Source organism: Poecilia formosa, unplaced genomic scaffold (assembly GCF_000485575.1).
Source record: "Poecilia formosa unplaced genomic scaffold, Poecilia_formosa-5.1.2 Scaffold54, whole genome shotgun sequence".
Taxonomy (NCBI): domain Eukaryota; kingdom Metazoa; phylum Chordata; class Actinopteri; order Cyprinodontiformes; family Poeciliidae; genus Poecilia; species Poecilia formosa.
This window is the reverse complement of record NW_006799993.1, coordinates 2,740,501-2,768,491: the sequence shown is the minus strand read 5'-3', so window position 1 is coordinate 2,768,491 and position 27,991 is coordinate 2,740,501. Positions and strand designations below refer to the sequence as shown.

The window sequence follows — 27,991 nt, the reverse complement described above, 5'->3', positions numbered from 1 at the left end:
CTGTGAGGTTGCTGATGGATGATGAAACTCTGAAAAATTACAATCCCTCTGTTAAGCAAAAACTTGCTTAAGTCCAACATGTTCCTCCTCCTCCTTCCTTAATTTCTTTAAAAAAAATCTACTTGTCCAACAATTCAACAAAACTCTCTCTTCCGGCCTGATTATGCAGCAACAAGCAAGCGGTCAGCCAATCAGCAGTCTTACCTTGCATACACTTTTCTATTCTGTGGACGAGCTGGTAGGACTTGCAGCGGTCCAGCAGGGTTCGGATGGCGGGGAGAGGGTCCAGGACGATGGTCTCAGGGTGTGCGTCAATGTAGTCCTGAAAACGGAGATGGAAACAAAAACATCTGGGCTCATTTTCAGGGTTTTAATCAGGTTGATGTTTTAAAGTCCACTGGCAGGGGCTAATGTTCGTGATATAAGACCACATCACAGAAATTCTTCCTAAATCGCCATAAAACAGATGATTTAAATGGAGCTTGTTTTATGGCCATGACGAGTTTGCAGCTCCTCTCTGTGCTTCGATGTTCTCTAGACAACCAGATAAGAAAAAAGCAGCGAACAAAGACTCACGGCAGCCTGGTTACGGTCAGGGTTCAAACACTTTTCCTACAGTAAAACTCAAGCACTTCTTAAGGATTCCCAAGGTAGCTTTTCAAACCTTTCAAGCACCACACTTTGGAGATAAAAACTAAAATTAACTAAAAAAATACAGTTTCACTTCACTCTGACATAATTTATTACTGTATTTTACATTCCAGAGCAGGGAAAGGTAAACTAAAATATAGCAAAATTTAAAGTTTTGAAGCGTCGCTCTTACTACACACCAACAATTTCAAATGTCTATCGATAAATCATTGAGCCATTAGGAATAATACATATTTATTACACTGAAATATTCCAAACATATCAGTTAAGGTAAATGACATTTTGTTCAAATTAAATGCATATAAAGAAAGTTACAAAAAAATCTCTAAAAAATGTTTTTGTTATTCATATTTTAACAAATATGAATAATTTTGGTAATCCTGACCTAAAATAAGAAAAAAATGGTCTGATTTAACTTCAGACAATGAAAAAGTTTTTTTATTATCTTGTGTCAATTATAAAGAATGTTTTCCAAATTTAGGTTTATAATCCAGCGTTAGATTACACTTTATTACAAATACGCCCAGTTTGAATATCCAGCACTTTCAAGGAATTCAAACAAAATTCAAGCACTTTCCAAATCTTGAAAACACCAAATTGAAATTCAAACATTTTCAGGGATTTCAAGCGAACCGTAGTTAAAGCTGCTTTGGCTTGTAGAGTGAACCGAAGGTTTCTGTGTCCTGAAAACTATAATTTTCAACTTCTATTTGAAGTCTTGAGATTTCTTGTTTGTTCACCTCCAATATGTTTTCATTACTCCGTCCCTGATCAGTTGCTGATTTGCTTTTCTACCACAAGCAAAAACCAGGAGCCGCCTTTCCGCTCACACATCTCCGTCCCTGGATATGTAAACCTGAATCGGAGCGTGGCCGCGGCTCGGTCTGCGCTTGGCGGATCGCTCGATGCTCGCCGGCGGCTCTGTGGAGGTTACATCACCGCGTCTCTGTCTGCCGGCTGCTCGGTCAGCATGAGGTCGCCTGCTTTACATAACCACACGCTCTTTCTCCACTCCTGCTGTCTGTTTGTGACTCTGCTGACTCTCTCCACACCCAACAACCCCCCTCCGCATTCAACAGATCCGTCTGCTTGGTGGTACTTCAGTATCTCTACTGGGGCGGAAACGATTAATCGGATTAGTCGTGATTAATCAGTTACTGAAATAATCGTCAACTAATTTACTAATTTACTGGAGGATACAGTCTTAAAAAAGGCTATTTACCGAAAGAACAACACACTCAGAGCAATAACTAAGCCAAAATTATACAATATATACATATATTTTACTTTTAAGACCATAAAACGTTTAAACGTTTTACCCAAAACTCCACAAGTCGCCTCATAGTTTTAGCTTCACCAGATTCAAAGTAGCTAAAGCAATGCCGTGTTATTGCGTTTTAGGCAATAAAATGTTTATTTTCTTATTTATAAAAGGAAGTTGATTGTTTATCAGCATCTTTTCATGTATGTCTAATATTATAAAGATTTAAATTAAAAATCTGCAGAATCTCCTTTTAAATCTCCTGTTTAAAAGGAGAATTATTTTTACAGAGTTTGAATGAGGTGAAGCTAAAACTATACCACTTGAGGAGATCTGGGTAAAACCTATGGTTTTTTATGTTAAATGTAAAATGCATGGTTTCTCCCCAGTGTATTATAAGCCTGGTGGACCACCAGGCTGGACTTGTTCCCTCACCAGGCTTAGCATTGTTTATTTAAGTTTTTTTAAATGCTTGCATCTTTTAATACGTTCAGGTATTAGTCTTCCAATTTTTAACTTAAAAACATGACGGGCCGCTGGATGAATGAACCACCGGGTTTAGCAAGTTTTCTTGGGGAAAACCTTGAAAATGTATATATATATTTTGTACAGTTTTGGCCTAATTACTCCTCTGAGTGTGTTGTTCTTTCAGCAAATTGCCTTTATTGATTCCAGTTAACGATTAATCGATTACTAAACTCGTCCACGATTATTTCAATCATCAATCCAACACGATTAATCGTTTCAGCCCTAATGTTATACAAGATGCTGAAACTCACCAGACCTTCTATTTTCTTCTGAATTTCAGAGGAAAAACAGAAGAACGGAGAGGAGAGGGGGAGGAGAGAAAAGTCTCTTCAGCAGGTGCTGCAGGAGAGAAGCAGCCAGACGTATGTCAGCGTGGGCGTAGGAGAGGCCTGCTGATGTTTCTCTGCTCTGGAGCAAATCTCCTCTAACACATAAAATACATACAGGCATATTTCTGCATTTACATCAACTGACTCCAAACGGGTTGGATTTACATCAGGCTGTAAATCCACCAGAACACAGTTAATGTTTGTAGAAACCGGGTTCGGTTCTTCGGCCAGCTCCAGAGAAATATTCTGCATTTATTTTGCAACACGGAGCGCAGCTCTAACCCCTGAGTCACTGCAGAGAAACCAAGCATGACATTTTGTTTTAACTGAAGAGCAGTAACAGAGAGGAATGCTTCTTCCTCTGCAGCACAAAGATTCATTAAAATAACAGCAGCATGATGGTAAGAAAGGAGACAACGCTCATAAATTTCACAGATCTGTAAACACAGAGGAAACCCAGGATTGGTTTAGCCCGACCTGTTCTCCTCTGAGAGAAATACCTTTTAACAAAATGTACACTGATGAGTCAAAACATTATGGCTATGGTTTTCTTTCTTTTTGTTTTTTTACCAAAATGCGACTCATATTAACATTTTTCACGGCAGTCTGAACGGCCCAATTCTGATATTCACCCCAAAAATATCTGCTATATGGCACTAAATTAGATATAGAGCTGGTACTAATAATTATCATGCTAAAGGATTATTCTATCTATTATTCTGACACTTAATTGATTAATCAGATTAAAAAAAAACTTGGAACATTCCACAGATTTTTATTTATTCACTTAAGCCTTTTCATACTTTATAATTACATCAAAAGATGCAAAACAATCAATAATTTAATTCCTTTTTAAAATAAGAAAACAAACAACATAGTATTTCTTTATTGAATTTGAACCTGGTGAAGTTTAGGGTAAAACATATTTACAAAGTTTTATTTTTGTCTGTAAATACAAGACAAAAAAACCTTGTCTTTTAATTAATTGCATTCTGCAAATGCTTTTCAATGATGTACGGCTGTATATTGTGCATGGGTTGGCAGCCATTTTCACATGTGAGTGTAAATGCTGGATTGGGGGCGTAGCCAACAGCAGCTTTAGATTTGAAGTGACAAGACCCCCTAAAACAGCTCAAAATAAGCAGAACTGACCAGACTAAAATCTTATTATGTAAGGATGCTGTTAAAGGAAGCATAAATATCCCACCCACTAGCAGGCGCCATGATGGAGAGTTAATCGGTGGTCTTTACCCATCAGTGGTCATAATGTTATGCCTTATTTGGCTGTTTGGGCGTAACTGAGCTTCATATTCTCCTTGAGTACCACCACTTGTACCAGAACTCCAGAACGCTGCACTCTGACTTCCTGTTTCTCCTCCCAAAGGTGTCAGGAGAACCACTGTCATGACGCCGATCACGATCCCAGTTTCTATGAATCCGCTGGAGTGACCGGGTCAAAGTCAGAGCAATAAATTCATTATACACAATCTGCTGCTCTGCCAGCTACACAAACACAAACAGCAGATCGTTTCCCAGTGGGAGGATCCTCACCTCGGATCTCCAGGTTTACCAAGTGCTGAAGTTCAGCTGATGACCCGATTCCCTGAACTGGGACCAGTTTCAGATGAAAATATGAACCTCATAAATGTTTACTGTCTCTGGCAGCAAACAGAGAGCAGATACGGACCGGCAGCAAATCTCTCAGACTGCTGCCGGGTCTCATGACCCTTAGATGTCGCCACATACTGGGCCGAGTTGTTTGGATCTCGCTGACCTGGATTTATGCTGCTTAAGACTCAGTTAAAGCACAGTGTTATATAATCAGAGTGTTCACAACAGCCTCAGAAGAACTGATTCTTTGGAAATTTGTAGTTTTTTTTATTCTAGAAAGAGTGGCGGCACTTCCTTTCCCTCAAAGGTAAGGCTTTGGTGACTGCTGTGTAGGGTGGGAATGTATCGTTGTATCGTGAAAAATTTCTTATCCTGCCACAATAAATTTGAATTATTGATAGTAAATTAAAAAAAAAGAAAACTGACAGCAGAGAAAATTACAAAAATAACATTTCTAAATCATACTGTTTGCTCTTCAAAATCTGATTAAATGTGTGAAGTAGAGCAATTTAAATCACACTTTCTTCAGTAAGTGGGATCTTGAAGAAGCATGTTTGTCCTGGAAATGTTTTTCAGAACAATATTTATTTTTATGGTGCTATGAATGCTGTCCCATGCAGTCACACTCAAACAGTTACCAAAAAATAAGTAATAATAGTTTTATCAAATTAAGATCCTTATCACAGAGGAGTCCAAAAGTTTTGCCAAGTGGACTAAAAAAGCAAAACCCAAAATCCAGCAAAGTAACTCAATATTTATTGTAGATCCAAAACCGGAACGGGATTTTTATGAAGGTGTATTACGGCCATTGTACATAGACAAAAGGTGAACATTTTCTCCAAAAACTCTGAAATTTTGTGAACAATCTCAAAAACTTAGACATTTTCTAGAAAATTATTGACATTTGAAATTCACAAATTTTCTAGTTTTTTTCTCTAAAAATTAGATTAATTTTTTGGTAGAAATTTTCTGAGATTTTTTTTTTAATGGACTTATTTTTCTACTTTGGCCCTAAGAAAGTCATCTAGTTTTCAGTTTCTTTTGGGCTTGATTGAATAAATTAATTTTCATTGATAAGAACATGATTTGGGTCAAGTTGAAGAAAGAATAAAAGCCGATTTGGGTGCAGTAAAGTTGGCTTTTCAGTAAAAGCTTGGTTACAAAAATACAAATACTCTGTGTTGTACTTTACATTTTCCTGCGTAAGAAAGTCATGTTAGTAATATCTTTTACCTTTATTACAAATTAAAAGTCTCCATCTGGACCTAAAGGCCAAATGTGTATAATTTTTGAACTGCAGTCGGGGGCCACACCAAATCAATCCAAAGGCCACAAACGGCCCCCAGGCCGCACTTTGGACACCCCTACTTTACCATTATCACAATAATACCACAATAAAAGACAATATCACCCAACCCTGCTGCTATGTCGACCCAACATGAACCCAGTTAAGTTCCAGTTAAGAATCAAGCTGCATTTTTTACAGTCCAGCAGTAAAATACCTGCCACCATTAAAATGTCTGCAAGTGAATTTTTTACTTTCTCTAATTTTGATCCGCTGGATTTGTGGATTATATTGAGACTTTGTCCGGGCACTCATACCTGTACTCTCTGGACCTGCAGCACGGCTTGTGAATCGTTCTGGTCCGCTTCCAGGATGAGGTCGGTCAGTTTGTGGATGATGAGGTCCAGCGGACCCTGGTCCTCCAGAGGCTGGCTCAGGTCCAGCTGAAGGCAGAAGAAAACAGAAATAAACGCCTCTGATCAAAACAAATCCTTCAAGCTGTTATTTTCAAAAGGTGTTGCGTTTTGAACTAAGAAATCAGCTGGAATAAACTGATTTGAAAACCTGCAATAATTATTCAAATTGTAAACCATTTAGTAGGGTTCAAACAATTAATCACGATTAATCGATTATTGAAACATCGTCAACTACTTTAGTAATTGACTAATTGTTAACTCTAAAAAGGTCATTTGCTTAAAAAAAAGAAAACACGGTTTGCTAAAATTGTGCAAAAAATGTAGACATTTTGCATTTAAGATTAAAAAGTGTTCATCTGTAAATAGCTTTGTCATTATTCAACTGAAATAATGTTATGCTGCTACATTTTAAGCAATGAAATGTCTACTTACTTATTTATAAAAGGAATTGAATTGTTTATGTGCACCTTTTAATGTATTCTAATACTGGCACAGAATATCAGGTTAATCGATTAATCGTCATTTATTATTTCAACAAGGAATTGAATTATTTGTTCATTTATAAATACATATGGCTTATAAAACTGTCTTAACTAAAAAAATCTGTAGGATCTTTTTCTTTTATCCGATTAATCATCAGAATAACTGATAGCATAATCAATCACTAAAATAAGTGTTAATTGCAGCACTAGTATAAATTGATGTATTCAGTCAGCAGAATTGATTTATTTTAATGGTTTCTTATGAAGCATCCTCCAGTGTAACACCGGTTAGATTTGACCACCTATACATCGTTCTTCTGCAGAAACTGGGAACGTGAAGGAGGGATTGTGGGAGTCTGGAGCGAAGAGCAAAACCTTTTCAGCAGAAATAGCTGAATTTTTTAAAAAGCTGAGCTGATATTTATACAGTTTCCATCAGACACAGTGTGGAGGAACGAGCCAACGCCGACCAGGACTGAAGCAGCAAGTCTTTAAACAGTTAATGCATTGCAGTAAATATAAATATAAAACTGACTCTAAATATCAAATGTCTGTAATATCGAAATCATAAAGGTGTGCTTGACGTTTCACAGCTTTAACTGGCTTTTCTGCCCACAGCCGAGATAAATCCGACATCAGAAAGAGCAGTGGGCGTATAGAAGAGAAGGAAATGTGGAATAAATGTAACAGATTTCATCATCATCATCATAATATTTAGCATTAATATCTAAATGCAGCTTCTTCCTAACGTCATACAGCCTCCAATGATGAACAAGAAAAACCAGCAGGAGAGATTGCTGGGAGTAAAAGCTGCAATTAGGAAGATATGGCTTAAAAACAAAATATCAGCTTGTTTTCATACAAGACGTGATTTCCAATTGTAATAGATTCATTTTCTGAAAAAGATATTATAAATGAGAGGAAATGTTTTTAAAAAAATGTATTTTTGTGATTTGAGAATTACGAGAATATAGTCAATATATTAGCAGAATAAAGATGCAATTTTATCAGAAACAGGTTGTTTTAATTAAAACTTGGATAAATAGTGTTTTTTATGTTAGCATTCTCATAGAATTACAACTTCATTCACATAATGACTTTATTCTGTTCATATTAATAGACTTTATCGTCATATGACTTTATTCTCATATTTGTGCAACTGCATTCATGTAACATTATGACTTTATTTCACTAAAAAAAATAGTAAAATTCTCGCCTGACTTTTATATTTTATCGTAGAGCTGACTTGAATTCAAAGTCCAATTAAATAGAAGCTGTAAAAGAAGTTTGTCAAACAAGATGGCCGCCTTAAGCCATCTAAACTATGGAAGGCCAAGGAGCGCATTGGTGGAAAAAAAAAAAATCCAGATTTTTCAAGAATTAAACCTGAAACCAAAAATGGAGGGATTGCAACTAGAGTAAACAAGTTTGGAAAGTACCTAACTCTCTTCGTAAAACTTGCAAATATTATTTGCATTTCTAATAAATAACTTTAAAGTTCAAAACAAACATTCCTGCAGTATCAGTTTGTCTTTTACCTTATCACCTGTTTCATGAGACATGTTTATTTGTTGTTTTTTAAGACTAGAAAGCATGAATTACAGAGCTGTAAATATGCTGTTTCTATAACTATCTGTAAAAAGCCTCCCAGCCTCCTTCTGGTCGATCCTACAGGGCTTATTCAAAAGAAACAAGGAAACACCTCATTAGCATTCCCCTGAAGGCTAACTGAAAGGCAGCCTAACATACTAAGCAGTGAAGAAGCAGTCCAACAGGAGACGCAGGTTTAACAAACCGAGGGAATACATGTGATGTAACATTTGTAGAAACAGGAAGGACAGACTGAGGCCTCCGTTGATGCATAACTGGAGTCTCCCTAACTAAAGTTTGTTTTACATGTGGCTCAGAAAACTGGGAGTTCAGAGAAATAAAGCTAGTTTATTAACGCAACTGGACATAAACTCATTAGCTAATCAGCTAGCAGGCCCCGGCGGATCATTAGCCAACAAAAACATCAGAGCCACACCTGAGCAAATAGGCCAGAGAGAAGCAGGACCCCACTGTTCTTTGTCCTGTTCTGACTCTGAGTCAGCTGATGGTGAATACACACCTTTGTTACACAGGTGTGGATCAATGAAGGAGCTGTAAACCTTTACAGTTTCAGTTGGTTTAGGGCCAAGAGCAGCCAGAACTGGTTAATGATTGTGAGAGGTGTGAGGGATAGGTGACTGATTACAGTCCGAGGCCGACCCGAGACAGAAGGCTGCAAAGTGATTCTTCAAGGTGGGGATGGGTTGCAATCACTGTGTACAGTTACTGTATATATAGGGTGAATGGAGACTTTCAATGTATGTTTTACCATATCTGTTTCATTATCTCACCTGACAACAGATAGAAACTAGCTTAAGCTAAATCTGCCACAAAGCATCTTTTATTAATGTTTTTTTTTCACATTGTCCTTGTTTTAAATAAACTAAACAAACTAACATAAATGATACAATTTGCCGGTAAAGAGTTCGTATCTTAACATCAACTGAAATCTGACTTTGAAGAATGCAAAAACTGGAACTTAGGCTTAGGGACAAAACGATTAATCATGATTAATCTATTATGAAAATAGTCACCAAATAATTTAGTAATGGATTAACAAACTAACATAAACGGTACACTTTGACAGTACAGAGTTGGTATCTTAACGTCACCTGAAATCTGACTTTGAAGAACGTAAAAACTGGAATTTAGGGATAAACAATTAATCGTGATTAATCAATTATTGAAGTAATTGTCAACTAATTTAGTAATCGATTAACAAACTAACATAAACAATATACTTTGCCAGTACAGAGTTGGTATATTAACATCAACTGAAATCTGACTTTGTAGAATGAAAAAACTGGAACTTAGGCTTAGGGATAAAACGATTAATCGTGATCAATCTATTATTAAAATAGTCACCAATTAATTTAGTAATCAACTAAATGCTAAGTAGCATATACAGATTCATAAAAATGCCATTTGCTAAAAGAACAACATAGTCAGAGCAGTCAAAACTACAAAAAATGTTTACATTTTATGGGTGTAACTAACAATTATTTTTGATTATTCTGACGATTAATCGAATAAAAAATGTTTCACATTCTGCTGATTTTTCATTTAACCTAGGTTTATTCATGCAAGATTCAAAATATATTAAAACAATTAAAATAAATGATCATTTCTTTTTATATGAGAAAAGTCCAATTTTATTGTCAAAATGCAACATAGCATTTCTTTAATGAAGGCCTGATTATTTGTAGTAACAGAAAACCCAGAGAACATTTGTTACTAAACATGTTATTATTGTAACTTTTCCTTTAAAATCTAATCAGTGGGTCATGTTTCAACCTGAAGAGACGTGTCCGAACAACAGTTTTACACTGACCCAATTTCCCAGACTGCTTATTATGTTACATTATCTTGTGGTTTCTTTCTGTTTCAAAGGTGTTCGGGTTTGTTCCATCTACTTGCAGAAACACGCCTGCAGGCCAAAGTAGCATGCAGACACCGGCTGCAGAAACTCTCAGATATATTGTAGTTACTATGCCAGTCGATGACAAACATATCGTAAAGGGGCGTTTATAGTTGCGTAAGCATTCCAACCCTGGAGTAAACTTACATTTGGGTTAGTTGCCAAATAATGAGTGAAACAAGCACCAAATATTATAATTAGACAGGAAAACCTGGGCCAGTTGCATAACTAAATAAATGATTACATATCAGATCATAAAGCTCCTCCTTGTCAAACCCAGTCAGCACTTTTCTGTCACTACAGATACATCGATTTATGCAGAATGGACAACAATCAGCATAAAGCTTAAACAATATTTACCTCAACGTTCGACACCAGAGTATCGAGAAGGTAGAAGCTGCAGAATAACAGAAATGAAAATAAAAATATACTTCTAAACTTGTATAAAATAAGCTTAAGTGGTTACATTTTGTTTTTATCTGAATAGTCCAGTTAACGATTAATTGATTACTAAATTAGTTGACGATTACTTAAATAATTGATTCATCATGACTAATCGGATTAATTGTTTTATCCCAAAGCCCAAATTCCAGGTTTTTCATTGTTCCAAATCAGATTTTAATTTTCCCCTTTCCCAATAGACGCCTACATCTAAACACTGCATTTGATTAGTTTCTTGTCTAATATTTACAGTTTGAACCAGAATTTTAATTGATAAAATAATCGATCACTAAAATAATCAGTTGCAGCTATATGTTTATGTATAGTTTTGTCATAATTACTGGTCTGAGTGTGTTGCTCTTTCAGCAAATGGAATTATTTTGAATCTATATAGTCCAGTTAACAAGTAATTGATTCCTAAATTAGTTGATGATTATTTCAATAACCGATTAATCGTGATTAATCGTGATTAATCGCGATTAATGGTCTCATCCCTAAACTTAGGTTACAGTTTCTACATCCTTCAAAATCAGATTTCAATAGGCCCCTTCCAAATAAACGCCTTAATTTAAACATTGCCTTTTGTGTTTTAATTGTCTAATATTTATAGCTGAAACCAGAAGTTTACATACACCAAAACATTTTTATCTCACTGTGTGAAGTTAAATCAGACCAAACTTCTCTTGTTTTAGGTCTGCTAAAATCGTCAAAATTGTTTTTATTTGCTAAATCTCACAATAATGACAGAAAGAATATGTCAGAGATTTATTTATTAATGTCTTTATTCACATGGTTATATACGTTTCTTCAGTAAAGGTAAAATGTTTCTGGGTTTCTTTCCTCAAGCTTCTCGCATTAGTTTGCTGGAGTTTTTCCCATTCCTCTTGACTGAAATGAGTAACTAGATCAAGTTTGTAGGCCACCTCACTCGCATTTTCAGATTACGCCCATAAACTCTCTCTAGGTTTGAGCTCAAAGCTTTACAATCACCACACCTAAACATTCACTTAGTTATTCTGAAGCCACTTTATAGTCATTGTCATTTGGAAGACCAATATGCGGAAAAACTTTTACTTCCTCGCTGATGTCTTCAGGTGATTCTTCAATATTTCCACATAATATTCTTTGAAGTGCCTCCCACAGCATGATGCCACCACTCCCATACTTCCCAGTTATATTGGTACAAGCATCAATGATTTTCCTCCAAATATAACGGTGATTATTATGACCTAAAGGTTCTACTTTGGTTTTATCAGACAACAGGAGATGTCTACAAAATTGAAGGTATTTGAAGATTTATTTGTATTTGCAAAGTGAGTTTGACGTGTGGCCTTAAAATATAGTTAGTTGCAGGTGTTCCTCCAATTAACTGAAACACCTTTTCTCTCCACTGCATTAAATTAGTACAGAAATAGAAACATCTTTTATTGTCTTTTACTGGGGAATCCATCAAAAGTTAAAGGTAAATGGAAACATGCAGGTGCAAAGGAAGAAGAAAAATTTTATTAGAGCAAATTAGGGCTGAAACGATTAATCAGATTAATAGCGATGAACAGATTAATGAAATAACAATAAACACAGACTCAAAAAAGATTATCCGCTGAAAGAACAACTTACTCAGAGCAGTACTTAAGACAAAACTTAACCAAAAACATATAAATTTAGCATTTTAAAATTAAGAAAAGCCTTTGTCTGTAAATATCTTCTACCCAAAACTTGTCTAGTAGCAAAGTTTCAGCTTCACCTGGCTCAAATTATTTTAAAAAATTCCCTATTAAGCACTTTTTGACTTTTTGCTATCCATTTACGAACCAGTTAATCAAAAATAACCAACAGATCAGCTCTACACTGTACTGATATTAAGTAAGAAAGAAAGAAAGGGCTGAGCTTTTCACATGCTGATGTTAAAAGTATTTTATCACATGCTGATGTTAAGCGTTCAGTAAAATAATGCCGTTATTGCATTTGAAGCAATAAAATGATTTTCTTATGTAAAAAAAATAATTTATTTACTTGCATCTTTTAATGTTTTTCTAATATTTTCATGAAAAACCTGCAGAATGTTTAAAGAAATTATCTGATTAATCAATTAATCGTGAGAATTGATTACTAAAATAATTGGTAGTTGAATTTCTAGAGGAAACACAACTGAGTAGTTTTGTTTTCTAGATTTTTTTTATCTTTCTATTCTAGGTGATAATTAGAAATATATGCCAGAATATTTGTGCACAAAATAAATAAAATATTATCTACAAGTAAAACTGCAAATAAAGCAGGAATGTAAACAACTTATTGAGTTTGTTGGGACCAAAAGTTAGCCTGCTTTAAAAGAAGCCATTTAATTTCCTTTCTGCTCCTGGAAACCATTGGGAATCTGTTCTGGGGTGTCGGAGGCTAGCTGTTTCGGAGCAGCGGTGACGACTTGCTGTGACGTGCTTTTGCTTTCTGTTTAGCCAGCAATGTCAGCGTGATGAGGCCTGCTGGACCCGAATCTCTAATTCCGCCGAGGCACGGCTTTTAATCTCCCGCTTACACAACACAGAGGGCCCGTCCAGGGTCGGGCCTCTCCATAAAAACAGGACTGTGCAGCAGTGGGGAGGGGGTCATCACCCGCTCGCAGACACATTTTGTAGACAAATTGACCTCGCTTTAGAGTTCATGCTGAAGCTCAGCAGAAAAGTCCGGCTAAATGCTGAAAGCAGAAACGTCCGATGACGTCTTAGCGAGTCCCAGTGGGACTAAAAAGCAGAGCTGGGCCTTAGTTCTGATGGACAGAACAGAAAACAGGCAAATGGTGGTGGGAGAGGGGAGGTCAGGGCTCAATATATTTCCAGTTTTGATGAAAAGCCGCTGTGGGGCTGAGCTGTGCCCAGAGAGGAACACCACAACCTTTCCAGACCTCATCAAGCTAGCACCACTGAGCTTTTTCTGGTTGCTAAAACAATCTGATGAACCATTTATTTTGTGTGTGGAATGAGGCAACAGACACCTTCAAGAAGAAATAAACATAAATACAGTGATCCCTCGTTTTTCGCGGGGGTTGCGTTCCGAAAATAACCCGCGATAAGTGAAATCCGCGAAGTAGTTACCTTTAGTTTTTACAATTATTACACAGCATAATTAAATACTCTGCATGGAAAACAAAGAACAAAACCTGTTTTCAGGTCAGCGGATGTGCGTGTTCATCAATCACGGCATTAATGTGATCCGGAGTCGTGTCATTAAAGCGTCTCCTCCAAGCTGCTTTGCGAGATTCACAGCTGTTTTACAGCAGAGCCTCCGGCCACAGTTTTGTTCAGCAGGCATTCAGAGTTTCAGTTTCCATCTCCTGAGTGGCCAATCTGTATTACACATATTTTAGCCAATCAGGATGCAGAACACAATGCACTGTGAAAAAAACTGCACAAAAAATCCGCTAAGCAGCGAAACCGCGAAAGGTGAACCGCGTTATAGCGAGGGATCACTGTACAATATCTAAGAGCATCATAGAACACGTAAATTATAAAATATAAAACTAAATTGCTGATAAAGGAAAATATGATTTGAATTGAAAATAGTGCTTTAGCATTAGCTTCCAACAAATATTGTGTTGGTGTAGCGTTTTAGCATTAGCCTCTGTAAAAACCATATAGCTATAGTAATTTAGCTTCTCCTAAATACTGTGTTGGTGTAGTGCTTTAGCAGAACTAATGTTTATGATTAGTGCAACTAATTTTTAGTTAGTGGAGCCCACCAATGCTATAGTGACAAATTTGTTTATCTGTTTATTTTTTATGATTCTGGTTTGAAGCAAATGAAAACTCAAAATTCAGCTTCTAGGAAAACCACAAAGAAGACGTCTGACTGGACTGGTGCTAAGTGGTCCAAACTGTTCTTCTCAGATAAAAATAAAGTTTACATTCAATTTGAAAATCAAGGTTTTAGAGTCTGGAGGAAATATGAGAACATGAGACCGGCATGAAGGATTTCCCCTGAAACCATAAATCCTCCAGGAAGGTTGGGCTGGGATCTCATTAGGCTAATGGGATCTCTTCAATACTCCAGAGTCCAGCAGGAAGAAGACTGCGCTCTGTGATGGTGATGAAGCTCAGAGTAAAAAACTGGATCAGTAGCAGGTTAAAGTGAGCTCTGATGCTCCACAAGCGAACGATGTTATCATCTAAATGTTATAGGGAGAAGGTTCTGCTCCACTGGGTTTAAATCCACAACAAACCAGGCCTGAAGTGTTTTAGTGACTCACTGTGCAGAGTGATGAGTAAGGCTGCATGCCACAGAACAACTTCCTTCTTCACAAAATGTAAACAGAAATGGAGTGGCGTCAGATTTTAGAGGCTGCAGGATTTCTATTTTATTTTTAGTAAAAGGCCACAAAATATTTCTCCCACTTACTCCAGACTCTCACGTTTGTTTTGGTTGTATTTACCCAGAATGCCTTGCATTATGGTCCACTTCCTGCTTTTGTAGTGATCTCTGATCCGCTTGCATCCACATATGTATGCATTCAAACCACACCAGAGTTCACTTCAACCAAACCGAGGTTTTTAGGTGGACCACAGTTTGCTTTTTTTTGGTCCACATCAGTTTTATTACACTTTCACACCTCCACAAAAAAACCGGACTTTCTAGGCAAACGAACTGGAGTTTGATTAAAGTGGACTAAACAAGGCTGGTGTGAATACAATCAGACAAAAAATGCATCCTGAAGAGAAAAAAAATATATAAAAGCCGCTATGGACTATTAGCTACAGGACCAGCATAGCTATGAAAAAATTGATTTATAGTCTGGAAATACAGTATATCAGATTGGTAAATATCAGTTATCGACCATGTCAGCACAATTAATATCAGATATTGGTTCAAATGTTCATATCTGTATATCCCTAATAATAACTAATAAAGTTAATCATTTGCTTTCAAAATTTGCATGCATGGCACTAAGCCTGTAACGGTAACAAATTCTGTTGGACGGTAACTTGTCCCAGAAGTTATTGCGATAAATGATAATAATGTTGTTTTGAGATCATTTTAAAGTAACTTAAAGGTAATGAAATAAAAATGCAAGACAACATTCTTAAAGATCAATAAATTTTAAATTCTAATTAACATTTAACACTCGACCTGGAAGACATTTTTAAATATTCAAAGTAAATAAACAAAACAAATCAAATTAATCATGAAGTCTCTGTAAACAAAAGTGTCCTTCAAAAAAGGGCAAGATGAGACCAAAGCACCAGAATGAAGACTTTTATCATCCAGTTTTTCATAGAAAGATAGGAAAAGGAAAAATAATAAATCATGCAAATGAACATTCATCATGCAATTAATTACTTTATTGCTTATTGCGACAGGCCTACATGGCATTGTAGGCCATTATTATTATTATTGTTGTATTCCTGCAGTATTTTCTATTTTTGAATTCTTTTGTTCGCCAGTGTTGGAGACATCGATAACGCAATTCAATATATGATGAAGTCCTAGTGATAAATGTCATTAATCACCTGATTCTCACCAAAAAAAAACCTCTCAGAAGCCAGAACCCACCCACATGAAGCCTAACGCGGTCCTAGATCATCACTGTTAAACCTGACAGACTCCTGAGACTTTGTTTTTCAGCCTCCATGCTTTTCTAAACACTTAGAGTAATGACAGAGGCCAACTCAATGAGTTTCCTCAGACTGAAACAACAGAATCCCCTCTCTGTGAGTGAATATCGGATCAAAGTTAATCTCATCAGCTCTGACATACCGACCAGCTGATGTGCAGATGACGGATGGATCCACGCGCTCAGGAGCTGCAGGGGCAGCAATAACGGGACGCAAACACAAGTAGGACGCAACAGGAAGATCTGAGTGTTTCGGATAGTCGTCCAGAACCTTTTTTGTTTTTTTGTTTCTATCTGTGTCGGTCCTGAGGGGATCAAAGTGGACGGCTTTCCCACACTCGAAATGGAAACACAAAATGAGATCCCCGGGGAAGCCAGATTTGGCAAAGACAGGGTGAGACCATAACCACAACCAACACCCCAGAGCAATAAAACCTACTGGATAAAACTGGGACTGAAACGATTAATCAGATTAATCATTTTGATTACTGAAATAATAGGCATCTAATTTAGTAATTGATCACTCATTAACTGGAGTATACAGCCTCAAAAAAGGCCATTTGCTGAAAAAACAACATACTCAGAGCAGTAATTAAGCCAAACTTATACAAAACACATATGCAGTTTTAATTCAGGATGAAGAAACCTTTGCCAGTAAATTGTTTTACAGAGAACAGATCTGAAACCATCTGCACACATGGAGACAGTCAAAAATAACTGGAGATCTCTGCTGAAACGATTAATTGTGATTAATTGATCATTTAAATAATCGTCAACTAATTTAATCGTTAACAGGGTCAAAAAAAGACCACTTAATGAAAAAACAACATAATCAGAGCAGTAATTAAGCCAAAACTGTACCAAATACATACACATTTTGCATTTAAGATAAAAAAAACACCTTTGTTTGTAAATATGTTATTCCCAGAAGTCCTCAAGTTGTAAAGTTTCAGTTTCAACTTGTTCAAATTCTGTAAAAAATAAAAAATAAAAAAATTCTATCCAATTATTAGTTGCTTAATCCAAAAAATTCAACAGATTAGCGACTGTGTTGATGTTTAAGTCAAGCAAACAGGGCTGAACTTTTCACAAATTAATGACAAAGTATTTTTCTTTTTTGTAGCTGCAGATGCTACAAATGATTAAGCATTCACTATAGGAATGATATGTTGTTTAGGCAATAAAATGTTTATTTTCTTATTTAAAAAAAAGAAAATTATGCTAATATTAGAAATACATTTGAAAAGTATGTTTTAAAAGTATTTCCAGCATTAGTATAGAATGAGCTTAAGTGTTTAATGAAAATCTTTTACTGAGATTAAACTGATTAATCATCAGAATAATTGACTACTAAAATAAATAGTAGTTGCAGTCCTGGTTAATATTAACAAGTAAGAGTAAATTATCTCAAGTGCAAATCATTCCCTTCCTGATTCAATCAAATTTTTTTGGTTTATTTCTGACTCTGCTGACGATTATTTTCTTCATTCGTCGATTAAATTAGCAGCGCAAAAACAGTCTAAAACCAACAAACCGTGTTTATTATGTTTTATTAGGCTAAAACCAAACATGAAGATGGTAAACGAGCTGCTTTAAGGATTTATTTTTCCAGGGTTTGCTTATCGTTCCAGGGTCGAGCTGTCACCGCCAGGGTCAGCTGCTCTGTCTCTCTCCAGGGACAAGGCCAGCTGATTAGACTGAAAGAGACAAATCATCTCCTACCAGCTTCCTCTGAAGGCTGTCAACGCAGCAGCGTTGAAACCGGCCGTCTTTAAAGCTTCAAATGAACGGCGAATGAGCAAAACAGAAATGGGTTTTATCTGCACTAAGCATCCTGCTCTTACCCCACTAACCCGGCAGCGACCCAAACTCTCTCTGTCAGGAAACGTTTCTGACACACAAAACTTCAGGCCTGACGAATCGAGGCAAAGACACATCTTATTTATAAGCTTTGTGTTATTTAAACTAGAAGCTTTATTTAGACAAATAGTCATGAAAAAAACACAACAGTAAATATTTAGTTCTTTTAGAAAAACCTGTGATACTAACGATTATTTCACTAAAGATTAATCGATTTTTAAAATAAATTTTAACCACTTACAACTATTTTATACAATATTAAAAATACTTTAAATATGCACATAAATAAAAATTTTTAAATATGAAAATTAACATTTAATTGCCTAAAATGAAATAAAACAGCATTTCTTTAGTGAACACTTGATCATTTATAGCAAAAGATGCATTTGCAACTAAAGAATATATATATTTATTTTTTTACAGTTTTGGATTAATTGCTGCACTGGATATGTTGTACTTTAAGCTTTTTTTCACTAAACAGAGTCTGCCGTTAATGATTAATCGATTACTTCATTAGTTGATGGTTATTTCAACAATCGATTAATCACGATTAATCTAATTAATCACTTCAGTTCGTTCTGTACAATTTTTTTTTTTAAAAAGCACGTTTTCTAATAAGTAGTAAAATAGATCTACAAAAATTTCTGCTACTTTCTAGTTTCATTCTTTTGCAGATATGCAATTTAAAAAATTAAAAACGGCTAAACTGCATTTTTTAACTACATTTATATTGTTAAACGTTTGTTAATTCTTTATTACATATGGAAGGCCAGGAGGGCTGCAGGTTGCAGATCTTTAGTAAAGACAATAGATTCAGTGGACAACAGGTGGATTAAACGTCAGTCTCCCATTGTCCACGTTTCGGACCCGCTGTCTCCCAGAAGAGACTTGGAAACAAAGCACCTTTTACTTTGGGACAGTTCCCAGAACACAAATTTTGTTGAGTCTTTTTATGTAATCGCGACAGCGAGAAGAAGAAAATAACTTTCAGGAAGGGATGAAAACAACGTAGGAAACTCCAAACTCCCTCCAGAAGAAAAGAATGAAGATAAGAGTCGGGGTTCCTCCTCGGCTGCAGACTGGCTGCTGTGTTCAGTTAATCATTCATAACTTCATTCTTTACTTCCCTCAGTTTACCAGAATCTAATTACTGCAGAATATTTAGGAGATAAAGAGCATTTGCCCTTTCAACACCAATATTAGTGGTGATAATCTGTCAACAGTTTGAAAAATTGATATATTAACAGATTAATACGCTCCATGTCATACGAAGCTGCTTATACAACACACAACAGAGTAAAATCATCAATTAAGTCATACAAAAAAAATAAAAGTTGAACAAAAAGGTAGGGATCACGTACCTGCACAACTTCTATTCCCCTTTTCCTGAAAAAAGAAAAAGAAAAAGTCATTAGTTTTATTCTAAAACAAGTCAAATAAAATTTACTACCATTATTATATCATAATGTCATGTGAAGCCAATAAAAGTTACTAACTGAATGGTACATCAGGTACATTAATTAAATATTCATGTCAAAGACCAGACAAGATAGCAGAATGGTTAATAACCACATCCGTTTTAAGTTTTAAATATTATTTGCTCAAAAATAATTTTTTTTTAAACTATTTCCATTTTTGTTTAATGTTGGTGTAATTATTGTATGTTTTTTTCCATAATTTGTTGTTTCTTTTATCTTCTAATAAATAAAAATAGCTTCATTGTGTTCATTTATATTTACCATTTCGTCTTCTCCGGAAAGGTACACAGGTAATTTGATTTTGACCAAATCATCATAATAATTTACTTTTGTAGAACATACATAGAAAATGTGTACTTTCTTGAAAAAAAAAAAGAATTAACATCTTCTCTTTTTGTTTTTAAATCCAAACTTGCCAGGAGTTAGCCTACATCTTTGATAGGAACTAATGATCCATAAAACACCCATCACTCAAACTCAGAACCCAACCAGAACAGCTCACATTAAGTAGGGAAACAAACAATTAATCAACATACTGTCAACAGCTGTCGATTTATGATTTATTGGATTAAAGTCTTTACCAATGAGTTTACTAATAACGGTCGCTTAGACCTTTTTTTAGTGTTGTAGTTTGGCCGCCATCCAGCAGAGGCCGCTGATTAAGCGGAGCCGTTGGTACAGAAACAAAGATGGCGGCCAAACCAGAACTGTAGTGATGGGTAGATGAGGTGTCATGTATCGTTTCGACACATAGCAAAACTGTGTCGATTCTGTGTTGATACTGTGTCACTGAATACTGACACGTGCTGGACATTTTATAATTCCTAGACTAGGTAGTCTATACAATAAGATTTAAGTCTTTGTATTTTATTGAATATTATATATTGTATTATGTCATATATTCAGTTAAATTAAAAATATATTTGATATACAGTCAATAAAAAAATGTGAACATGTACCATAAAGTGACAATTTAAGTGAATGTGTTTGGAATGAGGATACTTGTGGACTGTTTTTTCACCCCACAGATTTTTATTTAAAAAAAAAAAAGTTTTTACAACATTTTGAAATTTAGCCTGTTATGTTTTTTTTTTTTGACAAAACTTCTCCTGCTGTAGAAAAAAATGAAGTAAACACTATATTTACATCGAACCCTTGTTTTTCTTAGGGGTTGGGTTCCGAAAATAACCCGTGATATGCGAAATCCGTGAAGTAGTTACCTTTATTGTTTTACAGTTATTACACAGCATAATTAAATACATTGAAACCAATCTGTTTTCAGATCAGCGGATGTGCGTGTGCATCAATCGGGCCTTAATGTGATCCGGAGTTATGACATTAAAGCTTCTCCTCCAACCTGATTTGTGAGATTCACAGCTGTATCTACGGCAGAGCGACGGATCTCATCAAGCCTCCGGTCGGGTTTTGCGTTGCCTCTGGCTACAGTTTTTTTTCAGCAGGTATTCAAAGTTTCAGTTTTCATCTCCTGAATGGCCAATCTGTATTAAATACCGTAACGTTATTGGCACTCAGATGGAGAAGAAGCACAGAGACTGTTTTTTACCAATCATACGGCCAATCAGGACGCAGAACGCTGTGAAAAAAAAGACTGCACAAAAAATCTGCGAAGCAGCGATACCGTGAAAGGTGAACCGCGTTATAGCGAGGGTTCACTGTATATGAAATAATTTATAAAAAGCAACTGAGTAATTTGTAGAATGGCTGTATATCTGAGTTTATTCTAGGTGTATCTGGGACTTCATTCTCATGCCTGGCCTCATAATGCCTCAACATTGAGGAGGTGGATTTATTTAAATAAGACAGTTTAGTCAAACATGTGCGACACTTAACCTGCAGAACATAATATGAAAGTAAACTGAGTCAGTTTCAGCTGAATTTGGATTCAGATAGATCAAGTAAAAACTGACAAGAACCAGATGAAACAACAAAAATTAAAACAAATTTATTTTCCAATATAAGATCAAAATGGTCCCACACTGCAGAAACCTTTCCTTTGAGGCTGCTCCATAGTTGATACTGTAAAAGGTTAAGAATTCGTTTGGCAAATGCTTTTGACAGATTGACTGATTCGCAACACAGTTTGGCGCGTTAATGTCATTTCGAAACAGTTCCTGCATCGGTCACGTGACTTGCTGAAACCAATACGCGCACCGACACGGGTTTTGGTCTATGGGCTTGACGCATGCGCCGACGCATCGGTGTTGCTGGATCCATCGCTACAGAACGGTAAACATTACGGTCCAAACAGAGTCCGGTATGGGATGCAAATTGCACTTCATGTGGTTCTGTTTTAAATATAAGCACACAACGAGCTCCTTAAGTTTCACTTTAAAAGCGGAGAAGCGTCAACTTTTAATCAAAAATGACTTTTTTCTCCGAAGACGAAGATGTGATTACAGAGAAGCAGTGCTGTTTGTTAAAGTAGTGCTACTTTTCCTTGAGTACAGTTTTTCTGATAGAAAGACGGTCGTTCCTCTTGATTCAAGAGGAAACACAAGTTTTTAAGAAAATTGTCGCCTATTAATTAATTGTTANTTTAGTGTTGTAGTTTGGCCGCCATCCAGCAGAGGCCGCTGATTAAGCGGAGCCGTTGGTACAGAAACAAAGATGGCGGCCAAACCAGAACTGTATTCATGGGTATATGAGGCGTCATGTATCGTTTCGACACATAGCAAAACTGTCGATTCTGTGTCAACACTGTGTCACTCAATACTTACACATGCTGGACATTTTATAATTCCTAGACTAGGTAGTCCATACAATAAGATTTAAGTCTTTGTATTTTATTGAATATTATATATTGTATTATGTCATATCTTCAGTTAAATTAAAAATGTATTTGATATACAGTCAATAAAAAAATGTGAACATGTACCATAAAGTGACAATTTAAGTGAATGTGTTTGGAATGAGGATGCTTGTGGATAGAAAGACGGTCGTTCCTCTTGATTCAAGAGGAAACACAAGTTTTTAAGAAAATTGTCGCCTATTAATTAATTGTTAATTGATCAATCAACTTTACATCAACTCATTAATTGATAACTTGTATCCGTAGCTCACACATTTGCAGGTGAGAGGAACCGAAAACGGGCTAAGCCTTGGTACAAGCCGGTCCAGCTTGATTTACAGCGCCATGGTAACAGCAGCATGGCCATTCACAGCTTTGCAACAATGCAGATATTTAATCCTGCAGCTGGCGGGTTTCATGTAGTGAATGGAGCCTCAGTTTCAACCCATCTCAGATATGGAGATCACTTCGCTCTGATGCATTGTTAAAGAGAGAGAGAGGGAGAAAATCTGGAGGAACCGGGAGAAAAGCATTTCTTCCGTTTTGTTTTTTCCGTCATATCAACGTTTCAGATCATCAAACACGTTTCAATATCAACCAAAAAGATTATTTAGTTTATTAAAACCAACATGGCTACATGTGAAAAATTTGTTCCCCCGTTTTTAAATTATGAAGTGTCTGTGATTAACTACGTTTTATTTTGAAAAGAAGAGTTCGGTTCCACATCCAGGTTACTTGAGATTGAAATAATCACCACAGCAGAACCTGTCTGACAACACGAAGTAGGCTAAAGAGTTTAAAAAGCATCTTCTGAGGTGCATTTCCATTGACCATATAACTACAAAATTTGACATTTCAAAATTAAATTTGCTTAATGGAAACACAGCAATTAAAAAATATATATCTATGATCAAAAGCTTTGGCACTAGAATGCAGAGTTTTTTGTGGCCCTATTGAAATTAGTTTATCTTGCAACTACTGGAAACACTATTTTTGCATCACATTAGTCACATGAGCAACAACACAATACTACTACTAAAAAAAACCAAGAAGAAAAAAACAGGAAGCAGTTGGAGGATCAAATTTTAGAGACAAAGTAAACTTACTCACATGTGATTTTAATTGTGTTTCTTTTATTAAGGGAAACACCACAACTGTGAATTTTTTATTTTATTTTTTCCAACACAGAAAGGCGTTCACGCTGGAACATTTTCCAACATGGCTGAATTAAAACAATTCTTCAAAGAAGACTTGGCTAAAACTTTCTCACAGCCATCCAAAGAACCATTTTTGATTAAACTTATTTAGACCCACAAGTTATTTTTTTGGAAAAAGACAATTTTTGATTGAAATTTAAAGTAGGAAATGCATTATTTGTGCAGAACCAACATTTTATTTGGATGGGCACATCACAAAATATCTTTAAATATTTTAGAAAATGTTTAGAAAGCACAAAGTTTTCAATTTAATAAGAAAAAATAAAATATATAAAACATGACAGGCACTTTTTAGTGTCATTCGTATTTATAAATGCAATAAAAAAAACTGCTGAACTGCATTTTTTAAATTATATATATATTTTTAAACTTTTGTTCATTCCTTATTTTAAGCTAAAGATTATTATGAGCCAGAGGTTTCATATCTGGTTTATTACTTATTACACACACTGTAAAAACACAAAACTTTACCAAGTAACTAATATATTAGGGCGCTTAAAATAAGACAAAACTAACTTTCAAGTCACTTTTCAGCAAGTTATAGGAGCTTGTTTTATGTAATTAATTCCTTATTGCTAATTAAAAGAAATACTAGTTCTACTGGGAAATTATTTTGTTTATTAAAAAGACATTTTCCCCTTGTTATAAATGAAATAATCTAACAGTAGAACAAGCACTTTTTAAAATTAATATTAAGGAATTATTCGCAAAAAACAGTCTCGTATAACTTGCTGAAAAGTGACTTGTAATTTGGTTTTGGTTTATTTTAAGTGCACTGACATATCGGCTCAAAAACTAGGCCAAAATATTTGATAAAATTTTGTGTTTTTGCAGTGCAAGGAAACATTTTCTGTTTAATAAATGGAATATTGACTTGAAAACTGAACTCTGTATTTACTCAAACCTCAACCTTGCGCGAGGATAACGGCTTACCTTGTAACCGCCTGCAGTGATCTGGTGTTTTATTGACAGAAACAAGTTTAAATGTTTACATCCTGCAGTCGCTGTCGTGATTTAACGTGTGCGGGTTTGACCCGGTTTAATCTCATCAACCCTGTTAAAGCAGAACGCAGCGACCTTGTCAAGATTAGAAACATTTTAATCAAACATTCAGACTCGACTGTGCCGAAGGCTGTCGGATCTGCAGCGAACACCGCAGACAGAAAGCAGGCAGCTGCTCCTGACCTGCAGGATTCATCTGCAGCTGCAACAGACAGGAGGACCCAGAAAAGACGAAGACAAGACTGACCAAAACTAGAAAATCTTCCTGTGATTTAAAAAAAAAAAAAAAAAAAAACTGACTCTACTGCAGATATCCAAACACATTATATTGTTATCAGTTGAATCATTTCCTTCCTCCTACAGATAAGTTGTTGCTTAACTTTCTCAGTTCAGACAGAACCTGAAAAACAGTTTCAGTGAGAGGCGGCAGTTGAACTGGCGACAGAAACATTTTAAACACAGTTTGTAGGTCAAAAGAGGCAAAACCTGATGCACGCAAAACAAATCGAGGTTGAGAGCTGGCTAAACTTAATTTCTAACATTGTTCAGTCTGTGTCCAAGGGCAGCATTGAGAAGATTAGATTAAAATTGTAGCTTTATATTTTTACTCAAGTAGAAGAAATTAGTCAAGTAAGAGTATTTGGTAAGAAAGGAAACAAGTATTGAGAGTAACAGATCAAAACCTTTAATATTTCAAAATTACATAATAAGATGGAGAAAAATATAAAGTTATGTGAAAATTTTGGTAACTTAAGCACCAAAATTAAAATAATTCATATAGCTAACAGAAATACAAAATAAAATTAGGCAAAACAAACAATTTTCAAAATCAATTTCTTTCTAAATAAGACTTATGAAACTTTATCAAAGACTGCAGGTTTGTGTGAATTTTTGGTTCTTCATTTAGTGAAGTTACTCTCAGCGGGTCGAGTATCCAGATATTTTACTCGAGTAAAAGTAGCGATATTTCACAATAAAGTTACTCAAGTAAAACATACAGAGTAGTAAAAACACTCCTAAAAGTACATTTCTTCCAAAACGTTACTCAAGTAACTGTAACTAGTTATTATGAGACTCTGAGTATTTGATAAAAACTGAAGTATTGAGTAACTGATCTAAACATCAAACATTTCATATTTAAAATTTAAATAATCAAACAGATATAACGTTATGTGGAAATTTTTTGGAATTTTAAAGGCCAAAATCCAAAACAATTTGTATAAATGACAAAATCAGGCAAAAGAAACAGTTTTTTCTAAATCAAATTCTTTCAAAGTAAAACTGCAGGAGTGTGTAGCAATATTTCATAATAATTTATCCAAGATTTAAAAATACAGTGTAAATACTCCTAAAAGTAAAATTTTCCCAGAAAGTTATTCAGGTAAATGTAATAGTTGCTCCTCAGCGCTGCAGGGGGGATTTGGATGAAGGCAGAAGGTGTTTGTGGGGCGTTTTATGAGGAGATTAAAAATGTTTTTGTTGGATTACGTTCAGATAATCTGAGCTGGTTCAATCAGGTCAACACCGCCGCCGCAGGAAAGGGGAGAATACACTCAACACTCCCGACCTGCGACCTACTCAGGGAGCATCACCGGCGGAGAAAAATACCGTTTCACATGCCAAACGTCGTTTTTAGGAATCCTGCAGCTCAGATATACAGCAAAAACCCTTCAGCCATGTTTGCGACATAAGATAATGGAGGCGTTGCCCTCCCCCACGGCAGCCCTTCCTTATTCCAACAAGCTGCATACAGAGAACTGACAATCAGATGAACTAATCTAAGAAAATCACAGCGCTCTTTGTACCAGTGCACTCACTGTTACTGGTGGAAACACTCCAGAAAGACAGAGTCCATTAACAATGAACAGGAATCAAGCCTTGACAAGAAACTCTCCTCCTGTTGCTTCCCTCTGGATATTACCTTCTGACTTTCAGAATACTGCAGTTTAAATAATGGATTTAACTCCAAGCTGCAACGTTGGAACCGTTTACAAATCAGAGACGTGGCTGTAAATATAACAGGAGAACCGGAGTGAGTCACAAGTGAAGATGGAAAAGCTTTGGGAGGGATTAAATGGAAAATAAAGCGTGAGGATTTCCTCATGGAGTCGGGGCTGACTTCAATCTGCAGGCATTTAGATGGAAAAGCATTAAAATACAACTTCACAAGTGTGGAAATTAAAGAAAAAGTTATAGGTTTATTGTAAGAAAGGCCATAAAAGCAGAAGGTTTGGGTTATTCTTAGAATTAGTTTGCTTTGGTGGCAGCTAAAAGTTTAAAACACCACTGTGTGTAAAGAAAAATAAACAAAATTAATTTATTTATACACAAAGTAAATAAATAAAAAATAAATCGCCACGTTTGAAAAAATTTACTAAACAAAACTCCCCCCTGTAAAAAATGTAAGAAATAAAACACCACTATGTAAAAAAAATAAAAATAATTGAAAAATGAAAAAAAAATCACTACATGTAAAAATAAAAAATAAAGATAATTAATTTAATAAATAAAATTCCACCATGTGTAAAAAAAAATATACATTTATAATAATAATAAACACTGTAAAAAGTATAAAATGAAGCAGCACCATGTGCCACCATGTGTGAAGCTGAGACGAACCAGAAGATTTCCAGACTTTTCAGTAAAACAAGCCTCTTGCTTCCAACCTCCTGCCCCACCACCCGGTACCAGACCCAAACCATCCGAACAGAACCACCAACCTGCAGAGATCCGCGAAGGCCTGGAAGTTCAGCTTCTTCATCTTCTTCTCGCTGAGCCAGTAGCCCACCCGGCGGCCCCTCAGGAAGGTCTGCATCGTCGCTGCGCTGCTCGGGCTCCTCTGGGGGGAACTGGCGGGGATGATGGGGAAGATGATGGAGGCTCCACCTGCGGGGACGGGGCAGGAAGTCAGCGGCCAACCAACCACACGGGCGGGGATAAACACCAACAATCAGTCCCGGGAGGAGTGGACCTAACACTCCTGACCCACGCAGGAGGAGCTTTCTGCTTTTATATGTTGGGTGTCTGGGCACGCGCGCGCGCACGCTCATTCCCTCCGCTGCTAACTGCTAACGCTAGCAGGCTAGCTGCTGTGACTCTGAGAAGCTAACTGAAGCTAGCTGCTTCCCCACGCTGAAACCCGCTCATCCGAACCTCAGATGCTCATCCTCGTTGTGTGAGAAGATCACACAGCCGTCAGCCAGCTGTTAACCTGCGGATCAACTAACTGACTAGACCAGTTAGGGAGGCTCCCACAGCTAACCAACCTGCAGGTTTAGCTCCGGGGGTCGGTCTGTGTTTTCCTCGGGAACTAGCTCAGAGACCGGTCCATGATCCGGTCCGACCACCGCAGAGAGACCCGAGGAGACCGAAGACGGACACGGCTGAAACAGGCACAGATGTTCCCCGTGTTTCCCTCTCCCTGTCTCCCTCTGTCAGCTTGCCTGACTGCACACACCCTGGGTCCTGCTGCTGCCTTCACTGACGCCACGGAAATGACAAAACCCTGGGA

At 36.3% G+C, this 27,991-nt stretch overlaps 1 protein-coding gene across 1 annotated transcript; it reads right to left on the bottom strand.

Annotated features, from left to right (window-relative positions):
• itpk1a (inositol-tetrakisphosphate 1-kinase a) lies at positions 1-27,991 on the bottom strand. The gene is made up of 5 exons (XM_007553145.2): positions 27,747-27,991; positions 27,201-27,366; positions 19,336-19,360; positions 5,983-6,108; positions 1-322 (listed from the first exon to the last, which is right to left on the bottom strand). The coding sequence occupies exons 2-5, from the start codon at positions 27,293-27,295 to the stop codon at positions 119-121; spliced, it is 450 nt and encodes a 149-aa protein (XP_007553207.1). The 5' UTR covers positions 27,296-27,366; positions 27,747-27,991; the 3' UTR covers positions 1-118.

Coding starts and splice junctions, on each gene's coding strand:
- itpk1a (XM_007553145.2), bottom strand. CDS start 27,295: ATGCAGACCTTCCTGAGGGGCCGCCGGGTGGGCTACTGGCTCAGCGAG. Junction 19,361..27,200: donor GCCTTCGCGGATCTCTGCAG/GTTGGTGGTTCT, acceptor TTCTTTTTTCAG/GAAAAGGGGAATAGAAGTTG. Junction 6,109..19,335: donor GGGGAATAGAAGTTGTGCAG/GTACGTGATCCC, acceptor TTCTGCCTTCAG/CTGGACCTGAGCCAGCCTCT.